Genomic DNA, 21,892 nt, shown 5'->3' on the forward strand with positions numbered 1-21,892 from the left:
GGAGAGCTGCAGGTAAGTGGTTCCACAAACTAGTTAGAGTAACTAACTGCCTTGGAGGACTGGAACAACGTGGCTTCGAGATCTGAGAGGAAGTGGTTTATACCAGGAAGAAGGGCTAGAGTGGTGACTCACACAGCACCCTGCAGACTCGTTAGCTGGGTGACTCCGGGAGGAGAGTGTGTGTGCACCCTGGGGTGTAGGAAAGGGAACCAGGAAGTTGTGGCACTGTGTGTACGGGACAGGGGCAGCCAGGGGCAGGTCTCTTCAGACAGGAGCACACACATTTGGCTTCGGCATGAGGATAGCTAAGGAGAAGTGAGAGGAACTGGAAGGCTCGTGACCTTCTAGGAGCCATCCCTGCTTCCGTCAGACGGGAACCTAGGCGCCATCCCGAGTGCCACGAGCAAGTACCCAATCCTTGATCAGTACACTTCCTCACTCTATAAGGGTGCTCTGCGCCCCCTCCTCCACCAGATGGACTCTGCAGCTCTGGCCTGGGTGTACCACATCTGTGTCTACTAAATGAAGCACAGCTGTGGTGAACTCCAGAAGACTGACCCAGTACACCCAGACCAGACCAAAAGTCAGGATGCCTTTTTCTGTTTTACCCCAGAAGACCAAGAGGAAGGAGTTGACTCCACTTCCTGCCCAAGCTTCAATGGGTGTACATCAGCCTGTGTACTGGAGTCAAGCGCCCAGAGCAGAAAGCTAGACTAACAGCTGGGGGACTGATTTTCAGTCCTAGCTTCTAGAACAAAGAATGGATTAGGGGAATCTGGAGAAATCACTTATTGTACCTTGTTTCTGAAAAATTAGGGAGTCAGTATAGCCCTCAGGATTTCAAACTCGGCTGATCACAATGACCCCTGAGAAGTGCATTTCCACACATGTCCGTACGTATAGGTGCACGATCACATACCCTCCTGAGTCAACAGCCATGGGGCAGGGTCTGGAAATTCCTTTGGTTACAACTCTTGAATACTTCTGAGGATCAACCAGGCCAGATCCACATATGGCAAATGACTGAGGATGCTTCCAGTAGTAGGCCATAATTAAACGAAACAAGCACAGATTTTCTAAAGAACTCCCCCTGACCCTATGCTCTTAGAGGAGTGATTGGTTTTTCTTTCTTCAGAGGCAGGCAGAGTTTTGACTCTGCTATGTGTGGGGGGGTTCAGCTGAACACCACTTCCTTACCAGTTGGGCCGATATTCTAAGTCTGCTAAGAGGCTCAATTATGAGGCACCTTTGCTATGAGGGCCTAGAGTGAGTGAGTTACAGGTATGGGCTACAGGCCACAATAAGGATGGAGGGATCTGATGTGCTCTTGTAACGGTGGCCCTCCCCCAGCTCCTAGGCAGTTCTGGGTTCTACCCCTGAGTGCACAGTGACTAGTGGTGGCCTCTCAGCCGCCCTCTGGCTCCGGCAATGCCACCACTTCTTACACTGGGCCAGCTGAGATCTCATCATCCTAACATAATGCTAACATGATAGCTCCACGTAGCTAGAGGACTGACTGATCCTACCCTGTGCCCCAGGTGCTGCGCTCAGTGCTGTGCGACAGAATCGCACAGGCATGGCATGAAAGGTCCTTGTTGGCTCAGACTTCAAAGGCTCAGCCATTTGCCCGAGATCACAGGCTGGACAGAAGCAGCGATCCCTGATCCCAAGGCTATGTTCTTTTTTGTTTAGTTTGTTTGTTTATTTATAGATAGTGTCTCAGTATAGCCTTGGTTGGTCTCAAACTCATAGATCCACCTGCCACTGTCTCCTGAATGTTGGGATTAATGGTGAGGCAATATTATGGTGATTTCTTTTTTTTTTTGGACAGGGTCTCACTATGTAGCACTGGCTGGCCTGGAACTGCTATGAAGACAAGGCTGGCCTTGAACTCACAAAGGTCCACCTGCCTCTGCTGTCAAGTGCTGGGATTAAAGGTGTGCGCCAGTCACACCCCCTCCCCGGGCCTTCCGGGATGGAACAGCCCACTGTGCAGGAGATAGGACCAGCCCCAGGGCCCACCCTGTCATCCGGTGCTTACTTTGGCCAGCCTTGCCCGCTTGATGAGGTCATTGAGTTTGCGCACTGCAGCCTTCTGGGGCAGGCTCTGGATGTCTCTGAAGAGGTCCTGTGCCTCAGCCTCGAAGAGCCGGCGGTTGTCTGTGTTCTGAAGAGGCTGTGCCCAAAATGAGCCAATGTAGACTCGAAGCACCTCAGGCGTGTTGATGACTTTGCCCAGAGACCACATGAGGGCCCCATAGACGCGCATCAGCTGCTGTGTGTCCACTTGGTCGGCCTTGTTCAGTACCACGCGGATTTTGTCATCCTGGCCCCGGAAGGCCTTGATCGCCTCTGAGAACTCATCTGAGATGTCCAATTTGTGAGCGTCAAAGAGCAGGATGATCCTGTCAACCCGCTCGGCAAACCACTGTAGGACCTGGCAGAAGTCATACCCTGAGTGGAGAGAAGGGTCTGTTAGTGTGGGGGACACTTTGGGGGACACGGCTGTGAGAGAGCTCCAGCGAAGAGCACTGAATCTGGGGCAGCAGAGCCTATGACCTAAACACCATCTCCCACGGGGCCCCTGGGCTGGATGCATGCAGTTAACGCTGGGTATCTGGTACCCTTCCACAGAAAGGAACAGAATGGGGTCTCTGGTCAGTTTGATGAAACACCACATATAGGCAGATGTACTTGGTACTCATGGTTCTGACATCACCCAGCACAGGTCTTTGGATTGGTGGCAGAACGGACCTCCAGTCCTGACACTGAAGGCATAGCTAAAGGCTTGCTCTCTGGACCAGTCTTAACTTTTCAGAAAACATCTGAGATGAAGAAGGAAGAGAGCCTGAAGGTCACCTGCAGTTCCCAGGGTGTCCAGCAAGCATGGGAATGGAGGAATTTCTTTTAGTCCATTTATAGAGTGCTGAGGAGGTCAAGAGTTGTCTGGGAAAAGTTGTGATTAATATTTATCATGAGGACTGTTTATAGCTGAAGTGTGTTTAAAAAGTATTTTAAAAATCTGTCACACAGAATATGGTCATTTGCCAATTTCCTTTTTAAAATGGACAGGGCCACAACAAATCCCACTGAGTGTGTTTGGCCACCTACCAATCTGTTCCAAATCAAGCAGTTAAGTAAACACTCTTCCTGAGGTCAAGACTTCCAGCCATCTCCCTGAAGGAAGCAAGTTCCCAGGAGAGGCACACAGGAGGCCAGCGCGCAAAGGTTATCTTACTCTCAGGCAGCTCGGCTGCAGGCCGCAGTCTCCATCTGGTCCCGTACCTGAGCAGTCCCCTCTCCTGCGGCCTTCCTACTGCCAATCATTCCAAACTCAGTCAAAGTCAGGAGAAGAATACAATGAATGCTCAGATAGCGACCACGATTGTAATACTACCTTGCTTACTGCAAACACTTTTAAAAATCAAGCTTGGTTTATTCAGATAACAAAATACCAGACAGCCAAAAGATAAACTAGATCTTCACCTGTCCGCACAGGTGACTCTCTACACACAAACACGCAACAACAACAAAACACCCTTGGGGGTGGTTGCTGGAGAGATGGCTCAGTGGTAAAGAGCACTGGCTAAAATGGTAAAGAGGACCTGGGCTTGGTCCCTAGCATCCACATGGCACCTAATAACTGCCTGTAACTCCAGTTCTAGGAGACCTGGCATCCTCTTCTGGCTTCCAAGGCACTGCATATACAATGGTGTACAGACTTGCGCACAAGCAACCACTCATACATATAAAACAAAAATACAGAAATGTTAAAAAGAAAAACCCTACCCTTCCTAAACAAGAAAGTGTTGGGTAGAAATCCGTTTCAAAGAGATGAATAATGTTAGACATGGTGGCTCATATGCAAGATCCTATCACGTGAGAGGCAGAGGCAGGAGGATTGCTATAAACTTGAGGTCAGCCTGGGTTACAGAGTTACCCTCATCTAAAAAAACATAAAAATATGAATATAAACTGATGACGTTCACATAAATGTTAAACACCAGGCGACGCTCAGTATCCTATGGGTACCCACCGCAGCGAAAACCCAAACTGTTAGCACACCCAGGATGCTAGCTGGGGACAGGGGATTAGGAGGCAGATTAGGGGAACCCAGGGAAGAATGATCCTGTAGGAAAAATGAAGAGGCTTGTGGACTAAAGTCTTCAGCCCTTTGAAAAACGGGTGTAAGGGAGCAGCTCTACAAACTAGAGTTAGTAATAGGTTTGTTTTGTTTGTTTGATTTTGAAATAGGTGTTGCTATCGAAGTGCCAATGGAAGCTTGTCACCCTGTAGATGAGCTGAGAGAGCAGCATTGCCAATGTCGGCACAGCCATGCAGATAGATAGATAGATGGATGGATGGATGGATGGATGGATGGATGGATGGACGGACGGACGGACGGACAGACAGCACAGAAGCAGTGAGGAGCTTCCAGTGCTATAGTGAGATCCTGCTATTGGGAACAGAGCTGCTACGCAAGTTCACTCCAGGTGAAGCCATTACACATCTCTGGAGGAATGGCCCATCTGTATTTCCCCTTTTTGAAGGGGAAATACAGATGGGGAAGGGGAAATACAATGGGAATCAAGAAGTCAGGTAGGTGGAGCTGTAGTTTTGTGTCACTGAACAGGTAAAAAGGACTGCTTGTCACACACCAGGTAACACGATCAAGAGCAGAGTTATCGAAAGAGGGAGAGGTTGGTTTGCTCGACTGCCCGTATGTGCCATGTCCTCTTTACCGTCTCAGGCATTTTGTAAGACTCTAGTTCACTGGCATGTAACATTCTTACTGTCGCACAGCCATCACTATCACCCATTTCCTAAACTTCCTAATCTTCCCAACTAAAACGCTAAGCCCATCAAATAATAATTCTCTATTCCTCTGTGGGGCATAGGGAGCCTTGAATTAGTAAGGTCTTGAGAGAATGTGTGCTACTGACAGGAGCCGGCCTTGTCCAAGACCCCAGGGCCTTAGACCCACAGAGGAATGGCAAAGCCTTCCTCCTGGGGTGAGGCTCAAAGGCATGGCAAAGCCTTCCCTGGACGAGAGGGAAGAAGCACAAGTGTTGACTGTATGTTCAGAGTATGTCCACCATAGCTCCCACCACCCAGTGTTTACGGCCTGAAGACTGCTCCCTACAGAGACTGCTCCTACTGAGATTAGCTAACTCCCTCCCCTTGATCCAGCTGTGTACCATAAGCCTTGCCTCCTTGTTTATCTTATGTAATAACCCATCTTCTTGTTCAGCTGTATACAGTAACTCTGTCTCTGCTAACCTGGATATAATCAACACACCGAGCTTCCAGGGTGCTGTGATTTCTCCAGCTAAGAGTCCAGACCACCCAATCCCAGTTTCCTGTGTATCTGACTGTGTTTGTCTTTTCTTCATTCACTCACTATCTCAGTCAGGTCCATTCCTGGGACCATACTGGATACAGCACCCCCGATCTCCCCAATTTCTTGGAACAGCATTCTCCTTTCTAGATTTATGAATCTGACTACTGTCAGTGCTGCATATGAATGAATCATATAGTATTTGTCCTTTGTTACTGGCTGGTTTCACATGGCACAATAAAAGCCATCCAGATTATAGCAAGTGTGTGTGTGTGTGTGTGTGTGTGTGTGTGGTATATGTACATGTGTGTACATGTGAACTTGTATGGAGGCAAGAGGACAATATAAGGTTTCCTGCCTGCTTGATCATTTTTTGCTTTATTCTCTTGGGACAAGGTCTCTCACTGAACCTTACTGTATTTTATTTTTCAAGAAGGAGTCTCATTATGTAGTCTTGGCTGGCCTGGAACTGTGTTGACCAGGCTGTCTTGGAACTCACAGAGCTCTGTCTGTCTCTGCCTCCATAGTGCTAAAATTAAAGGCATGTGCTACCATGCATGGTCCTAAAGATTTTTATGTTTGTCTGATTGTGTACGTGTGTCTGTCTGTGTGAGTGTGTCTGTGTAAGTGAATGCCACATATGTGCAGATGTCTATGGAGGCCAGAGGAGGGTGTCAGGTCCTTGGAACTGGAGTTCAGGCTGTTGGGAGCTGCCCGAGGTAGGTGCTGGGAACGCAGAACTCGGGGCCTCTGGAAGAGCAGTACGCACTCTTAACTGCTGAGCCGTATCTTCAGCACCCTTCTTTGGCTTATCACTTCTTTAACCATGGGGACCATCTTCTTCATAGTTACACACATTGTTGTGGGCAGTGTGGGTTTGGACACTGAGGGACCTTGAATCTAATCCTGCCTATATCATAGTAATTTTGTGACTTTGTGCAAGGGGCCTCATCTCTGTTACCTTGTTTGTAAAATGGAGCCCATAACAGTACCCATATACCTTTTAGGGCTGCAGTCTTAACATAAGGGGCATTTAGAATCATCTTAGCATTCAGAAAATTGTCCAAAATGTTATCTACCAGTCATAGTAAAAAACCAAAATTTTGTACAGTGAGGCCACAGTAAACGTTTATCCAAAGATGCCTGGCTAGGGTGAAATACAGTCTGGATCTAGGGAAAGAGGATGTTCCTGAGGGACTTTATAAAACTCAGGTCCTAGCTTTGTCCAGCCCCTAACTGAAACAACCCAGTTGTTGTAAAGAGGGATGCATGTAACATGGGTCCACCCTGACACATGAACTGGGGTGAAGGAAGCCAGCTACTGTAGAGCACACACTAAGCAATTTATCTACCTAAATTTCTGAACAGGCAATACTAGGTGACACATGAGTGCCACCTACAGCAGGGGAGGGGCTGGGACCGACCCCTAAATGACCGGAACAAAGAAGGACTTCCTAGGGGTGATGGAATTCTATCCCTTGATGAAGGTAGTGGCTACATGTGTGCACAGATTTGGTAAAACTCTCCAGACTGCACAGTTACCAAGAGACACATTTTAGTATATGTTATACGAGCATGCACATATGCATGCGTGTGTGGAACCTGCAGAAATTGCATAGCAACATTCCCCTTTGGTGCTCAAGATGCTTTTTTAAACATTCATTTCATTGTTTATAGACTTATTTTTATGTGTATGGGTGCTCTGCCTGCGTGTACATGTGTGCACCATGTGCAAGCCTGGTGCCCATGCAGAGGAGAAGGCAGCCATCGGATCCCCTGGAACTGGAGTTACGGATAGTTGTGAGCCACCATGTGGGTGCCGGGAACTGGGTGGGGGTCCTCCGTAAGAGCCACAACTGTGCTCTTCACAACTGAGCTACCTCTTCAGCCCTACTCATTCAATTATGAACATTTCGACTCCTTCAGACCCTCCAGTGGAAATTTTATTGATAGGAAACAAAAGAGATATAATCAGCCCAGTCGTAAAGCTTTGGGAGCTGGGGAAGGGTATGTGCCCTGCGGAAGATTCCAGCTGGCATTCCTGGCTCCACGTTCCAGGAACAAAGGGAGGGTCAGGAAGGAAGGGGCCCGTCCATCCAATCAGGAGCTTCCCGTCACAGGGCCTGTGGAAACTGTGGCCTCATTTGGGCCAAAGAAACAGCTGCCAGGAAATGGCAGCTAGGGTTTGCAGTTGCTCCCTGGCTCAGGTAAATACAAATTGGGGACCCGAGGAAGCAAATTTGGCAGTCTATTTTTAATAAGGGAGGAGTGGGGGCTTACATTTCTCCCCAGAGCCCAATGTCTAATTACACAAATTTTAAACAAGATGTGTGTCAATAAAAGGATGTAAGACAATGGAGGGCAGGCAGAACCAAGGCCAGATTCTCCCTGCCCGGGTCTTCAAGTGGCCTTGGGGTGGCCTTCACTCCCTGTTCCAACTCTTCCTCTTTGCAAAGGTTGGTCCCACCTCCCAGAATTAACAGCTCTGGTTCTAGTTGGGGCTCTGATACTCTACTTCTGTGTTGGTTTGTTAGTGCGATCCCAAGTTTTCCTGGGCCTCCTGGTCAACCTGTCCTCCAGTACCCAGCTGGCGAGTGTCCATTAGAGACAGGCACTGAGGATGCTGACTATGCTCTCTCCCACCCAACCAAACTGCCCTTCTTGTCCTCAGGTGCCTTCCTCTCCAATCCAGCCCCCAAGTAACCCTAGCTCTTCAAAGCTCAGTACTCCGAGAGTCAATGTTTACAGAGCAAAGTCTCTATGACTAGCCTGTGCCTCACCACTGGGTCCTTTCTAGTAGTCTCTTACTGAACTCCACCCTCTCCACCCTATAAAACACATAAGGCTCTTTGTTATGGGTCAGAGGCACCTGTACTTTCCTTCTGCCTGGCTCTATTCTCCATCTGACCGCCCATGGCGTCCCTCCCCAATACAGCGATGGGACTTCCCTCATGTGACCTCCCTATAGACCTATTCTCTACTTCAGGCTTTGGAGTGTCTCGGGGCCCAGGAAGTCAGAGAGCAGGGGAGGTCTTCATTATGTTGGTTACCCAAAATCCCATTGCAGTGGCTTCACACCGTCTAAGTCGGGTTCCCTCTGACACGTTCTTACGGCACCAATAGTTTTCCTTACAGCACTTCATCTGTAGTGGGCTGTTTACTTGGTGATTAGAAGATGTAAATTCAGGGCTGGAGAGGTGGCTCAGTGGTTACTAGCACATGCTGCTCTTCCAAAGGACCTGGGCTTGGTCTTAGCACACACAATGGGGGGCTCCCTTCTCATTCTGTCCACTACTACACACCCAGGATCTACTATTGAACATGGTAAGTATTTCATAAATGTGTCTGCTTTTTCAAAAAAAGTAAAAATGGAACTAGCACATGATCTGGTAATCTGATTTCTGGTTGTTTCTGGCAAAGAACTGAAATTGAGACAGACAGCTTTGCACTCAGTCCATGTTAAATGTAGCATTATTGAGTCAAGCTGTGGAACAGTGTCCACGCAGGGACAGTGTATAAGGAGAGTGTGGTACATTCCTAATTCAGCTTTAAAGAAAAAGGAAATTCTGCAGCATGCGGCAATGAGACAACATGGATGGACCTTGCTAAATGAAATAAGCCAGACTGCAGACAAATGCAGATGCTGTGTGATTCTGCCTATGTAATATTAGAACAGTCAAAGCCACAGACTCCAAGAGGAGAGTGGTGGCCGCTAGGGCTTGGGGAAGAAGGGCCAGCAGGCAGAATGGTTCAGCCATGCCAGACGAAGGAGCCCTAGAGAATGGCTCACCACCACCAAGCCCAGAGTTAATTCCACACTGAATGTAAAAATTTGGTAAGAGAAGCCAGCAAGATGGTTCAGTGTGTCAAGTCACTTGTCAGCAGGTCTGACAATTTGAGTTTGATCCCTGGAACCCATTTGGTGGAAAGAGAGAACTAATGTATTTTGTCCTCTGACTTCCACATATGTGCTGTGGTCCATGTGCAAGCTCCCACCACTCAAACATTCAAATAAGTACATTTTTGTTTGTTTGTTAGCGGTGGGTAGAAGAAGGAAAGAAAATTATAAGGAGACTAGATTGCCTGTGAAATATTCTTACCACAATGAAATAAAAAATAAAATAAATTTGTCTTAGCCAAATAGGTCGACTTGAACAAGTATCATTTTCTTGGCAACTTGGATGATACAGTTGCTTAAATAGTTCTAGAAAAGGGCTGTTCTTAACTACAGGAAGTGTAAAGATCTAAAAATAAGCATCAACTATCTGGGTCCACTCAGGCATTCTAATCATATTTTTAAAAAGAGGCACTTGAGTCAACAATGACGGCCACTTCAGTTAGACCTGTGAGGGGAGTCTTTTCATTGTTTCCAGGCTGATTTTGCTTTACAGCTAACAAAGTATTTTTCTGGACATTTCATTGTTGACAGCAAAGTGACAGCTAAAAATATGCAATAGCTGGACATATTTACTGGATCTTGCTCCAATCTTGCCCAAGAGGTTCCCAGAGAATCATCTCAGCAGGCCTTGTAACACTCCTGCAGGGTGCTACCATTTCTCCTGACCTCCGGACAGGCACTGACTAGAGAGGTCATCTAACTTCCCCAATGCACACAGCACTTTCCCAGAGCAACAGGAGCTAATCCCAGGCATTCTGACCCCAGAGTCTCTGTCTTTATCTGCTGTGTGGCACCACAGGGATGCTGGGAAGGTGGGACATTACTGAGGATTCTTTTTCCTTCTATGGTGTGTGTGTGTGTGTGTGTGTGTGTGTGTGTGTCCAATTTCCAGCACTTTCGAGGTACAGGCTGCACTGGTGTACCTTTCACCACTCTGAGGGTCAAGCAGCATCTCTTCAACCATGCAGTAACCCCGCTCCCTGCCCGGAAGATCCCATTAGCTGTGTGTTTCAGAGCAGGGACAAGCTAGCAGGAGCAGGACTCAGGGAGAACACATGCTGTGGTAACCCTGTCTACACAAGGAGGCCTCCTGACAAGAGTTATTTTTTGTGGAGGTTCAACGTGAGTTTTCCCTCAAAGATCTACGTGGGTAACGGCTACCTCCTGGGGAACCCAACTAGCTGGAATAAGGCTCCTGAGCTCAGGGGCCGTGATTGCGTTAGCACAACCTGGCCTGGAGGAGGTTTGACCAAAATTTAGATACAAACAAGGTCCAGATAAGCCTGGGCTTGGAGCTCATGTTTACTTTGTTTCCCTTCCCATCCTTCTCCCTCTGGGATTCAGTCCAAGACCCTGTAAATCAGATTGTCTATGCCTGTTTCCTTGTAAAACAAACAAGCTAACCTCACAGCCTGTGCCTCCATCCTGCGGCAGGAGAATAGAGACCAGACAAAGTTACATCAAGAGGAACACAGCAAGGCTGGGGATATACCCAGAACCCACATGGTGGAGGGGAGAACGCACGCCCAGAGGCTGTCTTCTGACCTCCACACAAGTGCCACGCACAGTATGCCTACAGAATGCACACCCAGGATAAATCAAGTTAAAAAGATCAAGACATAAAAGAAGCCAGTCAGCAGACCAGGAACATGTCCTTAGCTGGGCTTTATGTAACAACAAAGCATGTGTGGGAAAAAAGCTCCCCCTACCCCAATGTAGGAGAAGCAGGTGCTATTTAAATGTCCTATAAGGACATGGAGGTTAAACTTCAAGACTGTACTCCCTTTGGGAGCACTTTCTATTTCTTAATAAACTGTCTCCATTGTTATTTCTAAGCAATCCTTCTTCCTGGGACATGAGAGTCTGGAATTGGGCCCCCTTTGCTCCCAGATGTGCCTGTTACAGCCCTCAAGAAGGTGGTAAGGATAAAGGTAGAGCAGATTTGTAGGAGTGTGTCCAGACCACCAGGAAAAGCCTCACCCTGCAGGGTCAGTCCAGTCGACACAGGACAGAGGAAGGTTCTGGGTGAATCCTAGCCCAGTGAATTCTACTGCTTCTTGTAGTGTGGCCAAGTGAAAAGGAAGATAGTTTCCTATCTTTCCATCTCAGATTGAAAATCAGGTCAAGAAGCAGGCTCACTTAAAGAGAGCTGGGCACTGGAAAAGGACGGAATGCTATGTGACACTTGAGGTTCTTTTCTGGAGAGGGAAGTTGCTAAGAATCTATCAATACGACATATACAAGTCTTGTCACTTGGACCAGCTAATGATTCCATGTTGCTAGGCCCCAGTTGCCACATCTGATGATCACTAAGGAATCTTTTGAATCTAAAGTTTCTAACTTGTATATGGGTCTAGACAGGAGACTATGAAAAGTCAGATGCTTGGGAACCCCACTTTAGCCTAAGGAGGCTATAGGAGTATTGAATAATTAACTCTAATAAAATTAGCAAGTAACAAGTCTCATTTATTATATTCTTTCCATAAGGAGCTTGTGTACTACAGCATTTGGGCTAATGTGAGGGTCCTTGAATGTTTCCATCGAGGTATTTTGTCCTAAAAGTTTAATTTCCTGTGACCTGATTCCAAACAATTCTATACTGAAAGAAATTACCAGAGGAAAAGTCAAAGGATGCTTAAAAAAAGTGATCGGCCTCAGCCTTCCAATATTGTATCAAAATTAACAGCATCAAGGAGTCAATGTCACACGTGAAAAGTACCCATTTCTCATTTTGAGTGGGCTTTGTATTCATTAGACAAAAAACTCTTACACAATACATCTATAAATCACAAGAGTCAGCTTGGCAAACATTACTTGAGTTTTTCTTGAGGCAAAATGCCAATATCATCAGGCTCCACCCAAGTGTGATAAGGCCAAACACTGACAAATAAGGCTTTGACCTTGGTGATGAATCTTGTCATTCCCAAGTTCAGAGGGGCAAAAAGACAACAATTCTCCAAGCCATGGTTTTCTAAAGAGAAATGTCAAACCAAGATGATAGGATCAAGAAAGGCTTTGAAGCTGGGCGGTGGTGGCGCACGCCTTTAATCCCAGCACTCGGGAGGCAGAGCCAGGCGGATCTCTGTGAGTTCGAGGCCAGCCTGGGCTACCAAGTGAGCTCCAGAAAAGGTGCAAAGCTACACAGAGAAACCCTGTCTCAAAAAACCAAAAAAAAAAGAAAGGCTTTGAAAGCAGTTTCTGACCCCAACCCAGCCTGCCGCTTGAGTGTTCCATGAGCATGGGACAGCGGCCAGATGATGACGACCAGCTTCAGCAACCAAGTTATGGCTCGCCAAACCATTACTCAGAGATTTTCTGGGTTTATGTCACAAACGAATAGGCAGATCAAATCAGCGGGGACCATGTGAGTCCACAATGGGCTCTTACAGAAAAAGGACTCACTTATTTTACCAAGTGGAGTTCACATGTACCGCTATAGATGCCAACTGTACAAAATGGCCAAATAAAGCCTGGCGGGCATTGCGGTGCCAGCGGCAGGCAGATCTCTAGGAGTTTAAGGCCAGCCTGGTTATAGAGTGAGACCCTGTCTCAAAATAGAAACAAAAAGAATCCAGTGGAAATACGTGAAATGTGGGTTTCTCCAGGAAGCTGCCATGGCACATGTGAGAAATATCACCAGGTACAGGAAAAGAGGACCATGGGAGAAAAAACTAGGATTGTGAGGGAACTGGGCGGTCACCAAATAATCCCTCTTTCCTGACTGCTCTCTGTGGCAGGCCTCCCCAACTCCAACCTTGCTAATACTCCCTGGCTTTCCCTGGCTCTACTGTCAAGTATTAATATCCAATTTATCCCTCCCCTTTTTTTCTTTTGTTCCCTGATGAACAAATGACAAAAGGTTTGGTCTGTCTCTGAGTCCCAGACTAGGCCAAGCTAACCCTGAGTCTATATAATCCTGGGTCTAACCATAGCTCCATACAATAAACAGTGACCACCATGTCCATTATTTACCACAGCTTTAAGCTAAATGGCTTATACTGAGACTAGCTAACATCCATGGAGCACCTATGTATTTACATGGACTATCTGGTAAGGTATTTTCTTCCTGTTCTGTGGAAGGGTGTATGGAAGGTTGAAGCTTAGGTCACCCAGTTTGTGGGAGGGTCTGGGAAATAAAGATACTCCAGGAAGCATTTCTCAGCATGCTGTTCCTCCTTACCACCCAGAAACCTACATTTGTAATCACCTCACCCACCATAGGGGACCCCTGGGAGCGGGGCAGAGATTTTATATGTTTCCCCCACACACACACAGTAGGGATTGAGGCAATCTAAAAAGAAAGGCCCCATTATACTAGGGGAGGCTATTAAACATTTGAAAGTACAAATGAGAAATGTGAAAAAAAAATTATATTCATTAGAGGTTTGTAAAAACCCTACCTCCCGAAGAGATCTGAAATGCTTAGAGGATACTCTGCATGGCGTGATGGGACAGGCAGAGGACAGGAGCATCAGACCACGATTCCCTTCACCGGGTCACCTGGTGAGCTCTGCTCTCACTGGAGGTTCTCCCCTGGAGATACTGGTTCGCCTCAGAATCCAGCCTAGTACTGGCTCAGGCCGCCTTTTCCTAGAGGAAGGACAGGCCCCAGGGACACAGCTCCATGTCTAGGAGAGCTGTCAAGTCTGCCAGCATCCTAGCCTCCGTTTGTCTGGGGTAGAAGGGTGTACTGGGGGTCTGACTCAGAAGCAGCGGCCTAATGCTGCTCCCAAATCCTCAAAGTGGGGCTCTCTATATCAGAATCCCTGAGCAGCTGCCTCTGGTCCCCCACCCAGGCTCCCTGAAATATATGCCAGGAGGTGGTGGCAACTGTGCCTCAGCCTGGAGCTCATCACTTCAGTCTGCCATGTTATTACTTAAACAAAATTAACCGGGGAGCAGAGAACACAGGGCTGGATATAAGAAACACCCTGGTATCCAGCAAAGAGAAACACAATCAACAACAGAAACTGACCCGCAGTCCGCAGGCAAGAATGCCCGGATGTTCATAATGATAATTCTGGGTAATCAAGAGAAGGTTAAAAAGATAACCCTTCAATGGCTTCCTGTTATTCCCAGAGCAAAATCTATGTGGTTCTTCTCTAGGCCTCCGGCACACACCTGCAGGCCTTCCTGGATCTCCTCATCCACTATTCCTGGTTACTCACTAGAACTCGACAGATCTTGTTACCCCTCCTCACTCGCTTTTGCCAGTGTGGCATCTTCTGCAGAGTCTCTCTCAACTCTGCTAGGCAAACTCCCCATTCTTTTTGGTGGTCCCAGGGATCAAATCAAGAGCATATGAGGCAAGCACTCTACCAGTGAGTGTTACATAGCCCTACCCTGACCTGCCCTTCTGTATGTCCAGCCTATATGTCTTCTCATCAGAGACGACCCCTGCCTAGACAACTACAGTAGGAAAACCACTGGTTGTGGGATACCAGACTTTCGTTTTAAGCCCATTTCAGCTTGCATTTGTTCTGTATTTTGGCTCATCCTCCACCTTCACAGCACCTGTTCTACAGAATCAGCCAGCAACTGACTTGTTGCTGAAATCTAAAGCAATAGGCACACAGAGGAGGTGCATAAGAGCTTGGCCAGGAACAGCTGGCAGAGTGTGCCATGTGACAGCCAATGTCAGAAAACCTCCTTCCCTCCCTTTCTACGGTCCCTGATATGAGAATTGCAGGGTGGTCTATAGTCTTCCTCAAGACTGCCATCGAAATCTCTGAAAAAATACATTTAGGCCAGGCAGCGGTGGCGCACACCTTTAATCCCAGCACTCAGGAGGCAGAGCCAGGCGGATCTCTGCAAGATCCAGGACAGGCACCAAAACTACACAGAGAAACCCTGTCTCAAAAAACCAAACAACCAACCAAACAATAGATTTAGTACCTGGACAGTGTCTTAGTTAGGGCTTCTGTTGCTGTGATAAAACTCCATGACCAAAAGCAACTTGGGGAGGGAAGGGTTTATTTCAGCTTACAGTTCCACATCACAGTCCATCATTAAAGGAAGTCAGGGCAGGGACCTAGAGGCGGGAGGTAATGCAGAGGCCATGGAGCGGGGCTCCTTACTGGCTCCTTTTGCCTGTTTTCTTACACGGTCCAGGACCTCCTGCCAAAGCGTAGCATCATCCACAGTGAGCTGGGCTCTCTCACCTACAGGCAAATCTTACAGAGGCGTTTCCTCAAATGAGATTCCTTCTTCCCAGGTGACCCTAGCTTGTGTCAATTGACATAAAAACTAGTCAGCACAAAGAGGAAAGCATCAGTTACATTGCTTTCCAAGGCTGCCTCCTCCAGGGTGGAGCTGGTGGACCGCACTGCCCCAGTTTGTGGACATATCTCTTGCAGTTCCCAACATGTGCTCTAGGGCTGCCGGGCAAGGGTCCACTCAGCTTCTCTTGAGCTGCTTTGTTTAAGCCACCATAAGACTTCAGGTTTTAAACAGCAACTCATTTTCCCCGGTAGCTCTGAGAGCTGACTGGTCCTTAGTTGGGGGTCCCTCGTGAGGTCTGATGGCAGCTAGGGCTGGAGTTACCCAGCTGCTTAACTGAGTTGGTCGAGTGGTGCATCGTGCCTTCACTCGCACTGGAGGCAGGCCAGCCGAGTGGCCGGCTAGCTGAGCCTCTCTAGGGGATGGGTGTGGGCCTCCCCAACTATAGGAGCCTCAGGGCACAGCAGCTGGCTTCTCCCCAAGAGATCCAGATGAAACCTGCAGGGCTTCCTACGGCTTGGACTTGGACGTCATGGAGTATCCCTTCTACTCCATTCTACTCATCAGAGTGAGCTGAGAGGGTCAGATGGACCGGACTCAAGGTGAGGAGACTTCACAAGGATGCGAGTACTGGAGGCATAGTTCCGAGTGTGGTGGTGAGAAGTGCTTGGTGAATGGTTGGCTATTTTTCAATTGCTTAGCTTCTCCGTGCCTCACTCGAGTCTTCTCTTCTGTAAAATGGGACAACTGCTCCTACCCCACAGAGTTTCTGCAAGGAGCAAATGAATTAACATATGGGAAGAACTCAGGGTTGTACTGTGCAGGCATTACTTCATACTAACTCACAGGGGAAGAAGCACTTTCAATGTCTACGGAACAGTTTGTGAAATGTCTTATAATTATCAGTTGCTCTCTACATAAACTAAGAAAAACGTCTGCTTACTATCTATATCTATCTATCTATCTATCTATATATCTATATCTATCTATCTATCTATCTATCTATATATATTTTCAAGTCAAAGTCCAGGCTTGAAGGTTAGAAGAGAGCAGTCTTTCCTCATGATTGATTGTGTGTTAAAAATGTTAGTAAAATCTGCCGGGCCCTGGCAGATACTCCTCTGAGTCCCAGTGGTGATGCATTCACATTCCAGTCAGCAGCAGCCACACTGGTGATGTGGAGCTTCCTGTGGCATCGGTGGAAAAGGAGACATGAATGTGTTTGTCAGCAAACTTCTCCAAAACAAAAAGAAATCAGGATTTCCTGCTGGAGGCCTGAGTGGCAAGTGACGTCCAGCATCTCACAGCCCCACCTGACCAGCCTTAGCACCAGCCAGAAAACAGGATCTGACAACAAATCATCGGGGTCAGCCCCAGCTATGGGGACAGACGCTTTTCTGTTGATGCCAAGTCCAAACAAAGTTTAGAGGTCACGAAACTCAATTCTCAATGTAAGAATGGTTTCATGACCCGAGCCTGCAGACGCACATCTTACAGGATTTTCTACCACGCTACCACCTACTTCCCAATCCTCAGTATCCCACGTAACCTTCAAAACAAAACCAAGTCTCCTGACGTGTGTGTGTGCCCGCTGGCCATGTGCCCAGGTTCCAGCACACACACCACTCAGCCCCCATTTCCCACATCCTTGTTTCTACCCTCTTTCTGTAGTCTAGAGGAGATAAGAGTAAGGGTGACCACGGTTATCTTCCCTGACTACAGTCCAGACAGTCGCTGTGGTGAGAGCTTCATATCAACGGCTCCCTTCATCTTCACCCTGGTCTGTCTAGAATAGCTGGTGAGTGGGCTTGCCCATCTGTTCTGGTGCTGAGCGAAAACAGTCCTGTATAAGGACAGACTAATAGATCAATTGGCTAGAACTAGAGTCCCAAAATGAACTCACATCTATAGATGATGATGATGATGATGGAGAAAGAATTTTACTATGTAGCATGCACTACCCTGGAACTTTCTATGTAGCCCAGACTGGCTCTGATTTTTTTTATCTTTCTGCCTCCTGAGTGCCAGGATTACAAGCATGCATCACTATACTTGCTGAACTAAATAAGTTTTAGAACAAGGGTACCAAGACACTTTGATGGGGGAAATAATTATCCTTTCAACAAACGGTACAGGGACAGCTGAATTTCCACACACAAAAGAAAGAAGCTGTATCCCTGATTCATACCATATAAAACAATTAGCTTAAAGTATCGATGACTCCATGTAACAGTTAAAACTATGAAACTATTAGAAAAATATATGAGCAAAATCTATGTAGTCCAGGTTATAGCCAAGGATGACTTTTTTTTTTTTTTTTTTTTTTTTTGGTTTTTCAAGACAGGGTTTCTCTGTGTAGCTTTGCGCCTTTCCTGGAACTCACTTGGTAGCCCAGGCTGGCCTCGAACTCACAGAGATCCGCCTGGCTCTGCCTCCCGAGTGCTGGGATTAAAGGCGTGCGCCACCACCGCCCGGCTGCCAAGGATGACTTTAAACTCCTGATTTTCCTGCCTCCATCTCCTAAGTGCTGAGATTACTGACCTTGAGTTGACCTTCTCAGATTAAGATGCCAAAGCACAACAACAAGGTGAGATGAACTAAACTGAAATGAAAATTGTCTGTATCTTAGACGATATCAACGAGAAGAAAGTGAAAACACTTCAGTGGAAGAAGAAAGAGACTTGTAAATTAGGTATCTGACTAGAATACAGCATATATAAAGAGTTGTTGCAACTTAGCAATAAAAACAGGCCCAGTTAAAAAGAATAGGCAAAAAATCTGCATGGACATTTCTCTGAAGATATGCAAATGGTCACAAAGATGTTCAACATCATCAACTGGCAGGGAAATGCAAATAAAACCCCAAATGAGATCCTGCTTCATAACCACCAGAAGAGCCGAGATCAAAAGACACTCAGGGCCAGGATTGTAGCTTAGTGGTAATGAGCCCCCTGACTACTACTACCACAGCTGGAGGATAAAGAGCAGCAAATGTTGATGAGGATGCAGATTCCTTATTATTTTGATAGTAGGGACATGAAATGGTGCAGCTGCTTTGGAAAACAGTTCAGTAGCTCTTCAAAGGTTAATTATTTGTCAGGTCAACTTGTGGTATATTCCTTTAATCCCAATACTTAAGGGAGAAGAGTCAGGCAGAGCTCTCCGAATTGGATGCTAGCCTGGTCTACATAACAAGTTATAGGCCAGCTAAGACTACATAATGAGACCCAGTCCAAAAGGAATATGGGATGGGCAGGTAAATGGCTCAGAGGTAAGAACACTTGCTACTCCTGCAGAGGCCTAGGGTTCTGTTTCTAGCATGCATCCACATGGTGGCCCGTAGTCATTTATAACTCCAGTTCCAAGACAGCTTGCCTTTCTGACCTCTGCAGACACCAGGCACACATGTGGTGCACACATATACATGCAGGTAAACACTCATACACATGAAATAAAGTAAATAAATCTAAAAAATTTTTAAAGGTTAAATATTCAGTTACAATCCAATCTAGCAATTTTACATGAAACATATGCCCTCAAAAAATTTACACATGAATACTCACAGGATACTCTTAACAGTCAAAACATTACAAAATTCAAATATCTATCAGCTGATGAATGAATAAAATATGTATAGCCATATGACAGAATATTATGTCACCATAAAAGAGAGTAGTATTGGTATATACTACAGTGCATATAAGCCTTGCAAATATGATTGGTTTTAAACACAAACACTTACTTCCTAGGTGGTCCTACTAATATGAAATATACGGGTAGGCAAATCCAAAGAGGCAGAAGTTAGATCAGTGATCGCCTAGCTAGGGCTGAGAGGAGAACTAGTATGATTACTAAGAATACTGTTTTTTTTTCCTGGGGTGATAAATGTTCCAAACTTGACTGTGGTGATGACTGAATCAATTCTAAATATAAGAAAACCAATGAATTATTTTTTAAAAAAGATAATTTAGTTAGTTTTATTTTATGTATATTGGCATGAAGGTTTTAGATCCCCTGGAACTGGAGTTACAGACAGTTGTGAGCCACCCTGTGGGTGCTGCGAATTGAACCCAGGTCCTCTGGAAGAGCAGCCAGTATTCTTAACTGCTGAGCCATCTCTCTAGGCTAGAATTACTTCTTTTTAAGGCAAGAAAGAAAATACAATGCCCCTAAAGGGAGGGGGAATCCTCTTAGAAGCTTTGCTCAGTGGCTAACCTTTGCCTCTTGCTGGGTGCACCTCTTGGCTACAGCTCCTGAGACACCAGGAGAAATACCAGGGTGGTCCAGTCCTATGGGCGCTTGTATCTATGAAGTGTGTGCACCTGTACAGGGCCCTTCTGAGCCGTCTCTCCAGCCCTGTGTGAGGCAGTATCTTGTTATAGTCTTGGCTGGCCTCCTGGAACTCAGGAAAGCACCTTCCCTTGCCTCCCAAGAACTGGGATTAAAGGTGTACGCCATCACACTTTTTTTTAAGACAATTTCAAAATGTAGCCCATATTGACATGTATGTTAGAAATTATAGGCCTATGCCACACTCTCTGCTCTGTTTTCTGTCCTTCTCTTCTTCACCTTCCCTCCTTCATGACTTAAAATTTTTAAACTTATTTTTTAGTGTGAGTGTGAGTGTGAGTGTGTGTGTGTGTGTGTGTGTGTGTGTGTGTATGAGTGTATTTTTGTGTACTGTGTACATGCAGTGCCAAAGAGGGCATCAGATCCTTTGGAAACAGAGTTACAGGTGGTTATGAACCACTATGTAGATGCTGGGAACCAAACCCGGTCTTGTGCAAAAGCAGTAAATGCACTCAATCTCTGAGCCATCTTTCCAACTCCACCTTGGATTTTTGAGGCAGACTCCCATAGCCCAGGTAGGCCTCAAAGTCTAGATGTAGCTGAAGTTGGCCTTGAACTCCTGATCTTCCTGTCTCTACTTCCTAAGTGCTAGTCCAACAGGCATGTGCCACTAAGCTCCGCTTCTACTATCTACTTTCAATGTATTAACTTATCTACAATAAGCCTAAGCAATTGGAATTTTTTATTTTATAAAGCAAGCAACAATGTTCCCAAGGCCACGCAACTGGTAAATAGCTGAGCTGAATTTGAATTCAGAACTTTTAATTCCCTCTGTGTTCTTTTTTGAGACAGGGTTTTCTCTGTGTAGCTTTGGAGCCTGTTCTAGAACTCACTCTGTAGACCAGGCTGGTCTAGAACTCACAGAGATCTGCCTGCCTCTGCCTCCCGAGTGCTGGGATTAAAGGGGCCACCATCACCCAGCCTCTTCTTCCTTTATTACATTGCGCTGGCTAGTTTTCTTGTCAACTTGGTACACGCCAGGGTCATCTGGGAAGAGGAACCCTCCATTGAAAAGATACCCCTATCAGACTGGCCTGTGGGCAAGCCTGTGGGGCATTTTCTTGAAGAACGTGGGAGGGCCTGGTTCCCTGTTGGGTGTACCCCTGGTCAGTTTTTAAAAGCAGGTTGAGCAAGCCAGTAAGCAGGACTGCTCCATGGCCTCTGCATCAACCCCTGCCTTGAGTTCCTACATAGACTTCCCTCAATGATAAACTGTAATTGGGATACGTTAACCCAAAAAAACCATTTCCTAAGTTGCTTTTGGTCATGGTCTTTATCACACCAATAGAAAGCAAACTAAGACATACATGGTGCTAACTCCAGAACTTCAACCCTTTGATTAGACCAAAGAAAATAATTTGATTATAGGTTTATACTGACTGTTACAGAAACAATCTCAGAACAAAATGAATATGCAGTATTTTAAACCAATGAATGAACATATGACCTTTGAACATTTTCAAATAGTTTTTTATTTTTATTTATGTGTATGCACACATATATACAGATGCCTACAGAGGCCATAAGAGGATGTCAGATCCCTTGGAGCTGGCATTAGAGTCAGCTGTGAGCTGTGAGACCTGAGTGCTGGGAACCAAACTGAGGTCCTGGGCAAGAGCTTTAGACTATCCTCCAAACACTACCTGGGATAGATCTGAATAATGTGGACAGCCAAAATGTGTAGTCTTGACCTGCCCGAACTCTGCAAGGCCAGCTCCTTAGTACTCAGGTCTTGCCTAAAGGGTTGTATGCACGATCCTAAGTGCAGCCAGCCCACCTCACTGGCTCCTCACTGAGCACGTCTCATATCACCTTCTTAGTACTCAATACTTATTCATATCAATGGATAAAATCATTCACCTGTTTCTTTTGTCCGACTCACTGTAACATAAATTGTACCAGGGCATGATTGCATCCACCTTGTTTGTTCAGTTAAGTATCTGTTGAATGGAACCCTGTACTGAGGCATGGGAGAGTGTGACATATACACATCACACTTCTAACTCGGAGCTTGCACCCACAGCCTTGCACTATGCCCCCCACACCTGCTCTGTCCTGGGAACTGCTGGGCCTTGGCAGCTCTCCTA

At 46.4% G+C, this 21,892-nt stretch overlaps 1 protein-coding gene across 1 annotated transcript in view; it reads right to left on the reverse strand.

Moving 5' to 3' along the window:
* Ehd4 (EH domain containing 4) overlaps positions 1 to 21,892 on the reverse strand; it is a 71,664-nt gene that overhangs the window by 17,091 nt on the left and 32,681 nt on the right. The window contains exon 4 of the mRNA XM_028854395.2: positions 2,042 to 2,454. Within this exon, the coding sequence (XP_028710228.1) occupies positions 2,042 to 2,454 (413 nt within the window). The remainder of the gene's footprint in view (positions 1 to 2,041; positions 2,455 to 21,892) is intronic.

Source organism: Peromyscus leucopus, chromosome 4 (assembly GCF_004664715.2).
Source record: "Peromyscus leucopus breed LL Stock chromosome 4, UCI_PerLeu_2.1, whole genome shotgun sequence".
In the NCBI taxonomy this organism is placed as follows: Eukaryota; Metazoa; Chordata; class Mammalia; order Rodentia; family Cricetidae; genus Peromyscus; species Peromyscus leucopus.